General features: G+C 46.6%; 1 protein-coding gene across 2 annotated transcripts in view; it reads right to left on the reverse strand.

Annotated features, from left to right (window-relative positions):
• Positions 1 to 16,957, reverse strand: part of Plxna4 (plexin A4) — a 445,847-nt gene that overhangs the window by 49,818 nt on the left and 379,072 nt on the right. For both annotated transcript variants that reach the window (XM_031381450.1, XM_031381449.1), the window contains 8 exons: positions 16,471 to 16,622; positions 11,474 to 11,591; positions 7,611 to 7,747; positions 7,111 to 7,275; positions 4,595 to 4,688; positions 3,972 to 4,211; positions 3,334 to 3,480; positions 2,330 to 2,564 (listed from right to left, as the gene is read on the reverse strand). In XM_031381450.1, coding sequence (XP_031237310.1) covers positions 2,330 to 2,564; positions 3,334 to 3,480; positions 3,972 to 4,211; positions 4,595 to 4,688; positions 7,111 to 7,275; positions 7,611 to 7,747; positions 11,474 to 11,591; positions 16,471 to 16,622 — 1,288 coding nt within the window. The remainder of the gene's footprint in view (positions 1 to 2,329; positions 2,565 to 3,333; positions 3,481 to 3,971; positions 4,212 to 4,594; positions 4,689 to 7,110; positions 7,276 to 7,610; positions 7,748 to 11,473; positions 11,592 to 16,470; positions 16,623 to 16,957) is intronic.

Raw genomic sequence — 16,957 nt, forward strand, 5'->3', positions numbered from 1 at the left:
AATGCATGTGAGCAACTGTGTGTATGTAAAGGGAGCCAGGGGGCCTCTTTGGTATGCACTGTCACCAAAGCCTTACAAACATGTATTGGTGGTTGATCTTAATTGCTAGCTTGAGTGGATTGAGAAGTGCCTAAGTGATTAGTGAAGCACAGCTCTGAGTATGTCTGTAAGGGCCTTTTTGGAAACAACTAGATAGTAGATATCAATGGATTGACTCATCCCTTGATAGATTTATAATATGATACTGCTGTTGGGAAGGAATTGAAGTTTGAAAGGTAAGGCCTGGCTAGAAGATCACTGGGGTTGGGGGCTGTCCTTGGGGCTCTATCTTGCCCTGGCCCTTTTCTGTTTCTTCTCTTCTTTGCTATCTGACAGCTATGAGTTGAGCATTCCACCATGCTCCCCCCCCCCCACTCCATGATGGATGAAACCATGAGAAACAATGAGAAGGGAAACCTGTACTCCTTTAATTTGGTTCTGGTGGGTTATTCGATCACAATAATGTAAACAGACCAAAACACTTGTGCGTGTCTGGAATAAAGAATACATATCTGTGTTTGTGTGAGTTGGTGGAAAGGTATACATGAGCAAGAGCTGGGTGCACACATGTGAGTGTATGCCTGTATAAGACTGTGCAAGCATGTCAGTGAGGTTGCAATGTGGAAATGTGTGTATGTGTGTGTGCCAATATATTCAAAGCTCAAGTTTGGGCTGATGTCTTCTAAGTATGGGTGTGGGGAGCTTTCTGGCTGACAGTGAACACTCTACACAAAGCTTGTTCTGGGCCCAAGTTGCCTCATAAATATGCAGCAGTTGCCTTGGCAGCCTGAAAAGTACCTCTGTCACCAGCCCTGCATGTCCTTTGCTGTAAGATGCCTCCTTCCATCCCAGTAGGTTAACTGTCCCCTGCCAGAAGCCAGGGTCTCTTGTGGGACTGCATGGGTTTCTGCCTCCTGAGCTTTCCTTCCCTGGGGAGCCTGGCACCCTCTCCCTCCCATTGCCTCCTCCTGACTGGGCTGCTTCACTGGCCAGGAGGAGAGGGAGGGAGCCAGGAATGATGTGTCTGCAGTTTCCTTTAAGTCACCGTGCACCTCCAACATTCAAAGCCTCACGCCTGCCTCACATAAAAGAGATTCTAATCACTACACCTAATTAGAGGGAAGAGTACATTGCAGAGAAAAAAAATTAAGCAGTGTAAATATAATAAAAGGCAGTAATTAACAGTCCCACAAGGCAGATGCCAGGATGACAGCTGAAGGATGCAGAGATGGGATGGAGCCTAGTCCCCATCAAAAGAGGCGGAGCTTCCCCAATGGGAATCTGCAGGATCCTGAGCCCAGGTAGAGGGCTGGATTAACATTGGGTACATATTACCCACAGAGAAATAGATCAGCTCTTTCCTCCGGGGTGGCTTACAGAAGGATGTCCTGGGGTTATATAAGTCTACTTGCTAAGCTGCCTACTTGGGTTTGACACTGCTGATCTCCCTTCATGGTGGCTTGTGTACATTTTTCAAATACAAGCTGTGAAATGCACTTCCTTTGAAATCACAGATCAACCCTACAGAATTCCCTGCCTGCTGATGGACAAGGACTGAGGGATTGCTCACGTGCATCATGTTGAGACAACCCCCCCCCCCCTCCAAGTCTTCCCTAGAGGAGACTGTGAACTCCACTTTCCCCTAAGCCAGAGTTTTGAATCTGGACACTGTTCTTGATGTGTAGATGATCCCAATAACTTATCTGGAAGGAGTAAGGAGAAAACCAATGGAGGGTGGCTAGACACGGATTTGGGCTGGGACCCTCGCTCAGTCCAGAGATTGGCAGAAAATTTCTGTAGTTAGAATGCTCAGCCTGTGGGGCCACCCATTGTAGCTTAGCTTGCTGGGCTGTGAACAGGAGGCACGCACACATATACATATCCCCTCATGCTCATACAAGGGCATACACTAACACAAGCCACCTTCAGCACTGGCTGCTGTTGCCTAACCTGCTGTCTTGTAAATGAAAGACACAAACACAAATGTGTAGATTTACACATATAACTACCCTCCACTACAGCTCCACCTGGGCTAAAGCACTTACATACACAAATGTAAGTGTACACACACATGACCTTCAGCACTTCCAAATGCTGCCCAGGAAGGCTGGTACAGTACAGAGACACATTTGTATACCTGCATACATACAGTGACTTACATGTGCTTGCATGCATACATAACCTCTAATACTACCCAGTGCTGCCCAGCCTGCATGCTCTCCTATAATAGGTACACATGTGCACACACACAGACTCTGGCACCAGGAACCAGCACCTGGGTGCTCCGTACCTTCCTTGCACTCCAGGGCCACACGGGACTCAAGGTTGTCCATCTGCATCTGCAGCCTCTTCAGCGTGAGGTCACTTTCTCGGGACTTGCGTTTGTAGGCGATGAGGACGGCCACGATGAAGATGATTAGGAGGCCACCAGCCACTGCGATGCTGACGATGGCGGGCAGGCTGAGCGGGCTGTCCGGGGCGATGTACACCATCCCAGGGGAATACTCCATGCCTCCGACCCGTGCCTGTGGACACAGAGAAGAGAGGAAGGGTAGCAGAGCAGGCTGAAGGAGAGTATGATTGCCAATGAGGAGCCTCCCTACCCTCTCCCCCAGAGAGAGCATGGACAGTGGACCTCACTGCCCCAAAACTAGAAAATATGCCTATCCTCTGAGTCAGGAGGGCACACAACTACACTGTAAACACAGTGATAAAGCTCCAACGGACTTCCCTGAGAATCATCCTGCCATCTGAGTTTGTAGCTAAGATACAGAAATGATATCATGGACCAGAGATTACCCTCTTCTTAAAGTCCTCTCTCTTTCTCTCTTTCTCTCTCTCTCTCCTCCCTCCATCCCTCTCTCTCTTTTCCCTCCCTCCATCTCTCTCCCTCTCTCTCTCCCCTCCCTCCATCCCTCTCTCTCATCCCTCCATCCCTCTCTTTCTCTCTTTCTCCCCCTCCCTCCATCTCTCTCTCCCCTCCCTCCATCTCTCTCTCTCCCTCAATCTCTCTCTCCCTCCCTCTCCCTACCTCCCCCGCTCTCCTAACACAACTTGTCACTCTGTTTAATGTTTTCCTCTTGTTGCAGCAGCCAGGACAGAGAGAATGATAATACATAAGAAGCTGGCTCATGGGGCAGGACAATGGAAACAAGTCTGGGGTGAGCTGTGGGAAAACTCGCAGTGGGCCAGAAGTACTCTCGGAAGTCTCCCGGTAGCCTAGATACAGTGAGACACTCTCATCCAGCACCCCTCATGCTTGCTCCACCCTCGAGGGGGCCCCAGCAACCTCACCATCACTTTGTGCCTGCCGATGAGGTTGGGAGACTCGCAGAGCAGCTGCACATCTGACACTGTCACGGTGCATGGTTTCTCCCCAACCAGAACAGTGTAGTTCAGCTTCACGTTGCCTCCAGCCACAGGTGGGATCAGGTTTTTGCCCTGAACAACAGGAAAGCCACCATCCCCAACCTTGAGTCAGAACCACAAATACTGGTGGCTGCCATGGCCCACTACCCAGCATCTCATCTTATGGATGGATCAGGAAAGAGGCTGCCATTAGCAAGAAGTTCAAAGAATTGGTACCTGTTAGATGTGGGTGTCTTATGAGTTTGGTCCCTAGTACTGTTAGATAAGAGATAATGGGACCTTTAAGATGTGGAGAGGTGGAGTTTTATGACTTCCCCTCTTGTTCCTTTGTCACATGTGGTCCTGCTAGGAGGCCCTCATGAGAAGAAGGAAGATTATTTGGTTTTTCGTTTTCCAGGACAATGAGACAAGTTAACTTTTTTCTTTTAGAAGTATCCAGCATCATGTGTTTTATAACAACAGAAAACAAGTTAATACATTATATATACTAGTATCCTCTCATCCTTCCAGTATGAAATCAATAATCTATAACTGAATTGCCATGAAAAGCTTGTCTAGAATACCTTTAGGATAATGGGGGTGCCAGGCTTGAGCTCCAGGATTCCCGAGGGACTGAAAGCCTCAAACACAGGGTTAGGATAATAGGTGAAGTTGGTCTTGTTGAGAATTAGCAGAGACTGGACATTATCCAGGATGAAGCCAAATTCTTCCGGTCTCTCAGTGAGATCTGACTGGTGGTCGGGACCCAGGGCAAGGGCTGGAGCTTGGCAGGTCATCTCAGTAGCATTTAGCACCTCACAGATCTGCAGGAGTCAGAGGAGCGAACAGTGAGCAGCATCTCCACACCAGGACTCCTGGTGTGATATTATATAAGGTTGATATAGGAAGATGATGAAGGAGGCACCCAGGACCATACTCTGGGCTACTTCCAGACTGCACCCGGTGCCTGTCTCCTAGCTATGGCTTTACTCAATGTGAACATGGTAATGAATAGTCAATCTGTGTAGGAATGGTGGGGTAAGAATGGAACCCTGCAAACTGGAAATTATTGGTCTTTCAGGCCTATAGCCCCAAAAGCTATAAATATGGCCATCCCAACTCCCCTATTCCATCATCCCAGGTCATGGAGGTATCCTATGACATGAGTCATGCATGTAGGCAAGGAAGGACCTGCCAGGGGACTCACGTTGATGTGCTCTTTTCCTCCATGCTTGGCACGGATCTGTGGGTTCTGTATGAGGTCCAGATGAGTTCCCCAGACAGCAATAGGCGTGTTCCCACTGCCCAAAAAGAAAGAAAGGAGTATGTGAATTGCGAGCATAGGAGATAGAGTGGCCATGACTGATAGAGTGGCTCATCAGAATGAGCCACAAAAATAAGGATGAGGAAGCACAATTGTGTCCTTGGGGATGAGGATGAGAAGCTGAGTGTAATAACAAGGAAAAGCATCTCAGAAGGCCAGAGGGAGGACAGTAGTGACTTTGATGATCTGTTTGTAACATGTATATTTCATGGAGGTCCTGGCGACAGCATGGCCCCTTAGTTCTCTGAGGCTCCCAAACTTAAGCTGGCTATTTCAGCCCTTCAGTCTCCTTCCCTATACCTCACCACTCTCGGTCTTGTTCTAAATGGTCCCCAGCAGGCCCTCCAGTGTCCAAGCACCAAGCACAATGTTTTCCATGGCAACCATGCTATAGATTTCCTCCTCAACGGCTTCAGTCCAGCTGAGACCTGTGACAACCATGGCCAAGGACCTTTTCTAAGAGTATAGGTGTGACATGCACTGAGACTCAATGAGGCCAGGAGTGACAAAGGACACAGATGAGGAGGACTCAAGTGATTTAGCTCAGTGTAGCCTTTCAAAGGATGTTATGCTTTGTAACCAGGAAGAAGCTGGTGGAGAGAGTGGGCAGCCCTGTGTTTGGCTGTGTCCTCCTTGGACTAGAGTGAGGAATGGCCTGATGGCTAGTCAACTGAGTATCACTGACAAACATCCTGCTATCAGAAGCAGGGTGTTATAGGTAAATCACTTCTAACCATAGAAGCTAAGATTCTTTGTCAGCTGTACTCACATGGGTTTATTTCCATCTATCTACTTTCCCATTTTTAAACTTCTCATGACTCCTCTTTTTCCTTGAGTGTGTCTTGCATGTACTCATATGCTCACATGCACACATACCTCCAGCTGTGCCTGCAGGATTCATTCTACAGATGAGTTTCTGGTATCTAGCCTCCAAGTCCCCAGCCTTCCCATTCACAAATTCTACATTCAGTTTCAAATAACCTCATCATTGTCCCCCAAACAACCCAGGCACTTACAGGATGCTCAGATCTACACACTGTGCAGAGCCCCGTTTATCCTCAGATTTCTTTAACCTAAGTTAAAATGCTGGCATTCCAGAATGTGTGTCCAACCTTCCTTGTGGCATGAGTGTGACTTGGGACACTGCTGAGTGCCAGGAAGATACACTTTTATTTCTGTGACAATATGAAGGGAAACTGAATTCAACAAGGTTGTGAATGTCCTGGAGCATTGCTGCCTAGTGTCTTCAGTGAGACACAAAGAGCTGTGTCACCTTCCTGAGTCATCAGGCTCTGATACCAAGGCCTGGCATGGCTCTCACAAACTGTTTCCCCTTCAGACTTTAGCTAAGGGCAGCCAATGGCCTTTCTCATCCCACCAGCCAGGCTGGTTCTCTCTGGTCTTCAAGCAGAGGGTGGCCAACTATTTCTGTGAAGGGCCAGGCAGCAAATATTTCAGGCTCCACAGGCCATATGGTCTCTGTCACAATAACTCAACTCTGCAGTCATAAGCAAGCAACTGTAGACAATACAACCAGTGAGCAGAACTGTGTGCCAATAAAATTTTATTTACAAAAATTTAGGCATCCAGCCAGATCAGGCTCTTGGGTCCCTGGTCTAAGTTTTGCCCCTGGTATAGACTTGCCCCTGCCTTAGCCAGAGCAGAACATTTCTTTATTCTGTCTTTATTAATTTCTCCAGTCCTGGACTCCTTCTGGCTGGATTTGACTGTGTGTGTGTGTTGGGGGCGGGGGCCACTAAGCAGGGAATAGGTTGGGAGTAAAGTGCTGTTAGGGTCATCTGTAGAGTAAACAGCCTGGACTGTATGTTCCTTCCCATCCCAAGTCTTCACTGTGTCCCTCATGCACCCCAAAAGAACAGCTTTCCAATGATCTCAAGGGGCTCTCACAGAAGGGGGCAGCCTCTATGGAACCTTCTTATCCTGATCATGTCCTCCATGCTTGGAAAAGTAGCCACAGTCAAATGCCTGCAGCTCCATCTCTGGTGGGAGGTGCTCCACTCCTCACTCTAGAGATCCTGTAATCTCTCTAAGAGAATCCTCCTAAAGAAAGAGGTCCAAGAAGACCCATGGCTTGCCCCAGTAGACCATTGAAGTGCCCGACTCCCTGTCTGGGTTCTCCCTACAGCAGCATCACATTCCCTCTTCCACTTCCTATGTCATTTTGCTTAGTGCATTCAACAGGGCTGATGGGGGGAGAAGGAGGGAGAGAGAGAGAGAGAGAGAGAGAGAGAGAGAGAGAGAGAGAGAGAGAGAGAGAGAGAGAGAGGCCTGAGTTTCCCAAGTCATTGGGGTTTCTTTTCCTTGGGGTTTTGATATCTGAGAAAGAGAAACTGAGGGCCAGATGCAGGGAGAAGGTTGTGGGGAATGGGTCCTCCTACCTGACAATGCTCCATTCTGGCTCAATCCGCACGATGGTGGGGTCCTCCACATACTGAAAGACCAGGTCCTGGCGGATCCTGGCCCTGTCCACCTGCACAGTCACCTTCATGTCCAACACCTCCTCTGAGGATGTAGTGTTGCAGATAATGTAGGAGGGAGAGCGCCTGCAAGGGAAGGTAGAGCTCAGAGCAGACAGGGGGTCCCAGGCAGCTCCCAGCAGGAGCGATTCTAGACCTGAAGGGGCTTCTGGTTCTAAGCTGGATGCTCAGTGGTACCCATTCTCTGCAAAGGGTACTAGGGTGCCAGACTGAACTGTAGACAGGAGTACAAGACCTCCCCCACCTCCCAGAGAATGCAGGGATCATAGTTACTGTCTTCTAACAAAGTGGGTAGAGTGCCAGCTTTTAGAGGGACTCACAAAAGTCAGCTTGGGTAAGGGACAGTTCCTCTGCAACTTTGTGGGACCCCACATTTCCCTCCTCTCCTGGGCCCATGGTACCTGTGGAAGAGGCAGGGCTGGCTCCCGAACATGACTACCACATTGCTGCCTGCATTCAAGTTGGTGCCTGTGATGGTAACCTGTGTACCCCCAGACATGGGTCCTCGGTTGGGCTTCAGATCTGCGAGGGTCAGAGTCTGCATAGAAAAGAAGAGGACTGAGGCATGCTGGCATAGGTGGAAGCTGGGACAGGTCTTAGGCGGTACCTCATGGCCTACCGAGGAGCTGCCATCTAGAATCTATTCATGAGGCCCCCTACAAGGCATTTTATATTCCTGTGTGACAAGAGCTTTCATCTCTACAAGAATAATAGTAGTCATGATAGGTTCTGTGTACTGATTTTTTTGTTTTTAGTGACAGGTTTTATCTGTAGTGAGAGACACACATATGTATCTATAATTACCCAGTGAATGATATTTTTTTTTAAAAAAAAATGACTATCATTACCTATTTTACAGATGAGGTTCAGAGAGGTTCACTAAGGTAGCTAAAAAGTACTCTAACTGAGACTTGACACCAGAGCTCTGATTTCCAGCCACTTCACCAATAAACAGCCTCCTGGTCCCTGAAAAGGGGACTGCCATGCCCAAAGGTCTCTCCAGAGAACCCAAAGTTCCCTCCAGAGCACCCTCCAGGGACCAGAGCATGGGATTTGTGAGGACTGTGCCCAGGGAAGCTTCCAAGGCTTGTCAAGCCCCTGCCCTGACTGGAGGTGAGGAGCGGGCGGGCGGGCTGAGGTGGGGGCGGGGAGCAGAGCCTAAGGATTTGGAGTTGCAGTTTGTTCTTTCATTAGCATTTTAATGGAAAAACTTTCCCTGGTCCCAGGTGAGAAGCCTGTATCTGCATTTAAATGAAGACTTCTCTCTCCTTTCCCCAGCCACAGCCCACTAGAAGAACTCTGTACTGAAACTGAACCCATTGAGTTCACAGGGCCATGGCTACTCTCCTGCGAGAAGCCTCCTTTGGGGACCAGCAAACCCAACCAACTGCCACGTACCCAGATCCCAGATTGGGGACCCTGGTGGCATTCACCTGGAGACACTCGTTGACCTTGGCTCTAATGTTCTTCAGCTAGGTTTGAAATCTTTGCTTTGTGGCTTGAACACCCAAGGACAAGGGACTTTGAGTATCATGGAGTGGGCAAGATATTCAACTCCTCAGGTCGCATAATTGGGAACTGAGCCCAAAATGGTTATCTCCAGGACCCATGGCAGGTTTCTTGTTCAGTAAACTACAGTAATCAGCTATTTCCAAAGGGTGGCTTTGCCCCACTGCCATCCCCTGAGAGAAGACACTGGGTTTGTCAGCTGGTGTCCTGCGCCCTGGGCTATGGGGGGCGGGGAAGCTCTAGTATCAAAAGCTGGAAAGGATGGCTGCTTGCTATTAGCTTCATTGCTGTGGGTGTTGGTGCAGGGACTGGCTGGAAGGGGTCTGCTCTGGGTGGGAGAGGGTGTTATGGAAACATGTTTTAGACTTGTGAGAAACTATTAATTATTCAAGTCATGCTTCATAAATATTTCACAGTGGGCTTGCACGGGAAATCAAAGTCTGAATTATTTGCCAGCTTTTCACTTGGCTCCGTGAAGGAGCAGACTAGAAGGGAGAGAGAGAAGGTGCATTCCCAGCATGGAGACCTCTGGGACAGAGCTGGTGATGGGCCAGGAGTGTTGATCTGGGCCTTTCGTAGCTTTGACATTTGGGGGACTAACCCACACATCAGAGCCTGGTTTGATTTGTGGAGAGAAACTGAGTGGGACCAAAGTTTGTCCCTGAAGCAGGAGAGTAAAGCCTGTGAGATCCCTGAATGAAAGACTGCAAAATTAGTAGGGAAGAAAAACCTCTTAGCAAAGAGGAGGGCTGAGAACACAGACAACTGGTGTGTGTGTGTGTGTGTGTGTGTGTGTGTGTGTGTGTGTGTGTGTGTGTGTGTTGAACTGTGGAGCCAACAGTATGCTCACAGGCTCACAGAGGCACCTAGGTGACCTATAGGTCATTACAATACCAAAACCTGGCCCCTCTTCTGTGGAGATTTGGGCCCCAGAGATCCAGGAAACTATGTGGAAAACTCATGGTAACAGAGCAGGTGTGAGAAAGCCCAAACTACCACCCACCCCCACCCCCAAAGCTTGTGAAATGAGACATAAAAGCCCCACAGTGGGCTCTGGGCTAAGCTTGTAAACTTCCTCTCTGTCCCAGACTGCTTCTGCCCTTGGAAGTGTATCATTTTCTAATAAACAGCCCCTGCTTCCCCAGCTATTCACATTTGTCCAATTCTTGGTTCCAGGACACGAGAATCTGGAAATCCCTGTGGATGCTTGCTAACATCCCTTAGCCTTGGCACCAGGACTGTCTCAGCAGGAAACCTATGCCAAGACGCCTCAGGAGAGGTCTTTCGAGATGGTACTTATGAAATGACCTCTCCCACAAGCCACCTAGTTGAAGAGTAGGCAATGAGGGCTCAAGGTCACTCAGAAGCATGATTAGAAGGCGAGTCTGTCTTTTCCCTTGACTCTACAGGACTCTCGGGACCCCTGCATTTCATTCTCACTGGGAAACACCTACCCTCCAAGATTTTACCCCTAAGTAAATATGGGGTAGAGGAAGGAGCTGGGATGCCTTTCATTCTTCCTCCCTGCATGTCTACCCTAGAGGATGTGTGGCATTAGGCCATTTCCTTAGAAGGTCCCTTCAACTATGAAAGAGACATAGTGTTTGCCTTGTAGCATCTGGGTTTCATGATTCTGTGTGGCCTCTCTCCTCTTACTTTCCTACTCTTCACATCTCTTCCCTCCTCATTTAGGTCTTTTGGGATGAATCCACAGGGTCAGTTTTATGCTAAGGAAAGTACCTGCCAGGCAAGAGCAATATGGAAGCCAGAGTTCAACCCAGATACATCCTGCCTTTTCATTGCTTCTTTGGAACTTTCTCTAAATACCCTGATTGAAGCACAACTTGCTCCATGGTGGATACAACCCCTGGGTTTTCTTGAGTGAGGAAACCCTGGCAAGCTGTTAAAAGGTTGTCAGTAGAAGAGATGGAAAAAGAACCAGGAGAGAGAAAGGGGTAAAGGAGGGAGGGAATGTCTGCCACGTGGGCTCTTTAGCTCTAAAATGGAAAATGGAAGGATCAAGACCAGATTTTGCCCTCTTCCCCCGGCTGCAAGTCAGGCAGCTTTGCAGCTCTGGAAGGTTCCAGAGGGAACTTGAGTAATATTCAGTGGTTGGGGTAAAGCTTGGTGAGATTATGAGAAGGATATTGGTGATTGGAAGCATGGGAGGTGGGGACCAGGTTGTAAATAGGGGAAAGGGCCTGCAGGCACAAGTAGGTACAGAACAGGTGAGAAGGGGGCTAAGAAGGTCATGATAGGGTGGTGGGTAAGCAAGAAAAGATGAGAGGCTGCTCATGATAGGATGAGTATAAGTGGAACTAGGGCAGATAGAGGAGTGAGGGTGGCGAATACAGGGGATGGTACCACATGGGATGGAGACTATATGATCTTCACCATATTCTGTGAGAGATGCGAGTATCATTTCCACTGTCCAAATAAAGAAACTGAGGTGCAGAAAAGTCAATCAGCTTGTCTGAGCTCTCCCAATTGGAAAGTGGCCGAGTTTAGGCACAGGAGTTACCCTGCCCTTGGCTACACAAAAGACACTGGAACCCGAGGCTCAAAGCAGCTTCCCTGCAGCCATATAAGGAGGCACACAAGCTGAATCTAGGTCTTTGAGACATCAAGGCTCTGACCATGTTCACATGAGCCTCCCATGAATGTAGGTGGTGGGGTAGAGGCTCTGCTCTGCAATGATGGCCATATGGTTTGCTGTGGCCTGCCCTCAGCAAGGCTTTTGGCATCCAGGACTCACCATGAAGTAATAGAGCTGCGAGGAGCGGGCCATGAACTCTGGCCGACACACAGCCACACAGATCTCCACAAAGCCCGCGTGCTGGCTGGGCTTGGCCTCTCCCATCTCACACACGATCCTATAGGAAGAAAGGAGATAACTCATGAGCCATAGGACTTCCAGCCATGGCTTAGACCCACAGCAGGACCCAGAGACGGAAGCTGGCCTGTGTGAGCTCAACAAGTGAGCACATACACGATTACATACATGTTTATCTAGTTATATATGTAAATAAAATTTTAAAGACAAATGTAAAATATAGCCGCACACTGTTCTAAATACCAGTTTGTACTTAGCAACTTTCTCTGGTGCTTCCATTTAGGGTCTACATACATAACTCCACTTTGTTCTTCCTAACAGTTTTGTAATATTACATACATGTTTAAACTACCATGTATGTCATAATTATCCTATTGATGGGCATGTAAATATTCTGATTTTTCTCCTGCTTCAAAAAAAAAAAGGGGGGGGCTGGAGAGATGGCTCAGCAGTTAAGAACACTGACTGCTCCTCCGAAGGTCCTGAGTTCAAATCCCAGCAACCACATGGTGGCTCACAACCATCCATAATGATCTGATGCCCTCTTCTGGGGTGTCTGAAGATAGCTACAGTGTACTTACATATAATAAATAAATAAATCTTAAAAAAAAAAACAGCCAAATGTGCCAACATACACATCCCTAAATGTTATGTATTTCTTAGAATAGACTTCTCAGGAGGGAATACACTGGATTAAATGGCTTGCTCACATAGGGCCCAATAATATTTTCCCAAAAGCTGTATCAATTTGCACTTGTATCAGTGGTCCATTGTTTTAGTTAAGACTAAATAGGCAATGTCTTTTGAAAGTTTTTTCCCAAAATACTCTAGAAAAGATCCCACTGTAAGTGCAGTGGTTGTTACAGAGAATACACGTGCTCATGTGCCTTCCTTAATTGCCTTCCTTGGGCCTTCTCCACTAAAGCCCTCTACTATGCTGACCAACTATCTTTTGTGAAGCCTTAACTAGGCATAGTTATTCTTATTTGTTGTCAATGCTGCAGTTATTTTCCTCCTGACTCTCAACTTCTTATCTTTTTTTTTTTAACTTGGTTCTCAGTATGTTCTGCTACAAAAGCATTTGAAAGAATCTATCTGGCCGAACAGACTAAGTTTTTACTTTTTTGTTTCTAGGTTTTTGTCCTGTAGAATTTTTTTTGTTGTTGTTTTTTTTTGGTTTTTTGTTTTTTGTTTTTTTTGGTTTGGTCAGTAGGTTTTAGTGTCATTCTGTTTTTTATTCTGTTTTATTTTGTTGTTGCTGTTTTTATTTGTTTGTTTGTGGTGCTAGGGATCAAATCCAGGGCCTTATGCATGTCATACAAGCCCCTGTCACTAAACCATATGCCCAACAATGTTGTTTCTGTGTTACATTTCTCAAAAAGAACTGCAGAGAAAACATCTTAAAATGTTTGTTTGTGTGTGTGTGTGTGTGTGTGTGTGTGTGTGTCTATACAAACCACATAGTAAAATAAAAAAAAAATGTTTGGTGGGGGAGGAAGAAAGAAGGACTAGCTTTTCTTGCACAAAATTCCTAAGAAGCTGGATTCTGTTGGTCTCCTGTGTGCTAGTGTGATACCTTGACTGTGTGCCTGTCTGCTGTCTGTAGTCATCTGAGGTGGTAGATGAACTATAAAGCCATAACTGGCAAGATTCCAACTTTACAATGGTATGAAAGGGAAGTGGAAGTCTGTAGACTCCTGTCTACAATCTTGTACTTTTAACTTCTGTCTAGAGTCTTATACTTTGAATTTTGCTCTTTTCTTGAGCTAGCCACATGTTCTGTTACTCTCTGTGAGGCTGCCCACAGAAAGCAGAAAGCTGTGGCAGAAAGCTTTAGGTCCCTGTGAACTGGGGTCTACAGGAAGAAACAGAACTGGTATCTGGTTCAGAATATGCAACACATTTTTATCTCATGCTGTTTTCAACTTTTGAAAGTTATATCAAGGCACAATGCCAAGAATGCCGCTCAGTAGTAGAACACTTGCCTAGCATGCACACACACTCCAAAAGAGATGTAAAGTTGAAGAACATCTGTACAGTAACCTTTTAAACTGATGAATTCTCCATTTTTATCATTACTTCTGAATTTTTCCCATTATAAATAAAGCTGAGATAAGCATTCTTAAGAGAGACTTTTTGTATTCTGGTTGTTTAGGGAATGTCCTAGATACATTGACTAATGATTATGGAACATATTAGCTAGACCAGTGGTTCTCAACCTGTGGGTCATAACCCTCTTGGGGTTCAAATGATCATTTCCCAGGGGTCTCTGAAGACCATCAGAAAACAGATATTTACATTATGATTCATAAGAGTAAATTACAGTTATGAAGTAGCAACAAAACTAATTTTATGGTTGGGGGTTATAACATGAGGAACTGTATTAAAGGGTCATGGGAAGATTGAGAACCATGGAGCTAGACTACAGAGTGTGAGGGATGGAGTGTGATACTGGAAATTTGAATAAGGGATGAAGGGTCCTACCACTGAGTTATATCTCCAGCTTCCTTTTTCTGTTCTTTCTCTTTCTTTATTTTGGGACAGTCTCATTAAATTGCCTAGGCTGACCTTAAACTCACTCATTCTAGCTGAGACAGGATTTGAACATGAGACTCTCCTGCCTCAGCCTCCCAAGTTGCTGGAATTACAGACCTGTACTTAAAATGCCATCTGAAACATTTTTTTCTGTTTTTCTTTTTAATACTTTGGGAGAGGGAGTGGAGGGGAAAGGGAGAGAGGGAGGAAGCACACTATATGCATGTGGTATGTGTGTGATGCATGCATGGAAGCCTGTGGGTGGATATGCCTGTGCACACAAGGCCGGAGCAACGTGGTGGGAGTCCCACTCCATTACTTTCACCTTATTGTGTAAACTAGAAGCTTACCCTTTCAGCTAGGTGAAATTCCGGGACTCCTCAGTCTCTTTTCCCAGGGTGCACCTGAGGCAGTATGGAGCTTCTAGCTAAGACCTTAAGTCCATGTGTCAAAATGTCTTCTTAAAAGTTTGTCCCAGTTCTCTTCCCACCACAAGTAAACAAGCCAACTGCATCTGGTACATACTTTTATTTTTGGTTTTGTTTTTATTGAAATAGCATCTCATGTTTAGAGTCAAATGCACCAGGCTATTGAGGATGACCTTGAACTTCTGACCTTCCTGTCTGGGCCCATCTAGTTCTGAGTTTGCACCTGGTTGGTTCAGTGCTGGGGATTGAAGTTAGGGCTTCCTGCAAGCTAGGCAAGCACCCAATGAGCTCAATCTTTGGCCTCTTGAGCATTAACTTTTAAAGGTGTTCTCTGCTGCTTTCATTTGCATTTCACTGCTCTTAAGAGTTTTTGGTTCTTCATGCATCTCGAGTGTTATACATTCATGCTCCTTGCTCATTTTGTGATAACTGTCTTTTATTTATAACGTCTCTTTACCTGTTAAGAAGAAGGTATCTATTAACTGTGATGGGTGTAACCGTATCCCCAGCTTTTGTTCACTTTTATTTTTCTTACACTGATTTCTGCTGTATACATTTTTAAGTTGAATGTACTCAAAACCTCTAATCTTTTCTTTATGATTTTTTTTCTGCTCATGCTTCCCCTTCATGAAATCAAATGAATTCACACCTGCATTTTCTTCTAAGCTTTCCATTTCATTTTTGTACCCCTAACTCTTTAATCTACCTGAAATTTATTTGGGAATCTAATGTGAACTCAGGATCTGCCGTTACTCTTTTCCTGGTATTAACCAGAGCCATTTACTGAAGGATCTCACCCTTCCTTGTTGATTTGAACTGTCACCTTCATCACACACTAAATTCTTACATGTCAGGATTCTTGCCCTGAGCATCCTATCTTACTCTATGGATCTAAGTGATATCACAACACTTTAATCATCTGGCTTTATAATAACATTGTTGATGCCTGGTCCATTGGGGAGGGGGATGTTAAGCTTTCCCCACACCATGCTGTATCAGCAACTGCTGGCTTTGCTTTGATTTCAGAAAACTGTAGGAGCCACAGATAGATGTTCAGGTCACTGAGTGATGGTAGCTGAGAGGGATGGTTCTAAGTCAGAGTAAAACTGTTAGCATTCCACCTGCTACCAGTGTCATGGAGATTTCCTGATGGCCGTCAGGAGGAATGGCACATGCAGCACCTATGTGGTTCTGCATCATTAAGTCTAGCAAGCACAATGTCGGGGCACTGCTGGACCTGAGGAGGCCGTGACAGCAGCCCTCATCTCATGCTCACAGGACGGACAATAGGCCACAGTGAGGTGAGGCAGGCTGGAATACAGCTTCTGCCGTGATGTCAAGCATTGTATGATTGTGTTTGCTGGGCTGGAAAGTAGTGTTTACTCATTTCCCAGATGTGGCTTACCACTTCTCCCCCACTAGGTGGGTTATGGGTCAAGGTCGTCTGTTGAATGACCCTTTTCCAAGAGAAAAATTAGCCAGAGAGTGCACAGGCCTGGGAGTAAGTATGGGATTTCATTTTCAGCCTCCACAGAGGACAGCCATGCTTCCCATGGGAAAGCTCATGGAGAGTTAGAGACAATAGAGAGAATTGAATTCACACTCCCCGGCAGACTTTAATTTTGCTCTTTCTCACCTCTCTGTACCCCATGAGGCCAGCAGCCATGTTCCCTCTCTCTGTTATTCCCATCCTTGATTGCATTTCCCTAGTATGGCATCTCAGTAATACCAAAGGCAGAGAACTGACCCCATAGACACCCTAAAATGTTGTGTTAGATTTAGGGCCCATCCCCAGGATATTTCATTGTGTATGAAAAACATTCTATGTATGAAAAAAAATCCCCACTCCAAAATACTGCAGGTCCCACGTATTGAGTTAAGGGGCATTTCAAGCCTTTGGCTCATCTCTTCCTTTCCCCTTGGGTTGCCTCCATCTCCCAGGTAGCTCTCACTTACTGTTCTGCTGGGATGTAGCCATCCACCAAGGGGCTGCACTCCACACCAGCCACTTTGACGTGTGAAGCAATGTCACGGAATTCCAGGCCCAAGTTCTCCCCTCGGATGGTGACCTTGGTGCCCCCTTCTCGAGGGCCAGTCACTGGGATGATCTGCAGGGAGAAGAGGGGGTCATCTTTCAGGCCCCATGAAGTGTCACCACCTACTTGCTGCAGAGGCCAGAGTGGGTGTGGCTCTTTTGCTTCTTTTGCAGTTCCTCCAGCAGCTCCAGAAAGTGTGTGGCTAGCAGTGGGTGTTATCCTTGGGTAAAGAGTCTGTGTTTCTCTGTGGCCCTGAGAGCCAGGATCATAGCCCCTGGTCTAACATTCCATCTCATGGAAGAAGAGAATATAACTGTGGTATGTGAATATACTCCAGAGAAAATCAGGAAAGACTTCTGGAATAAAAGCCTGCCCAGAATCACATGTATCAAGGACCATCCTACCCA

The sequence above is a fragment of the Mastomys coucha genome, unplaced genomic scaffold (assembly GCF_008632895.1).
Source record: "Mastomys coucha isolate ucsf_1 unplaced genomic scaffold, UCSF_Mcou_1 pScaffold20, whole genome shotgun sequence".
Lineage (NCBI taxonomy): Eukaryota > Metazoa > Chordata > Mammalia > Rodentia > Muridae > Mastomys > Mastomys coucha.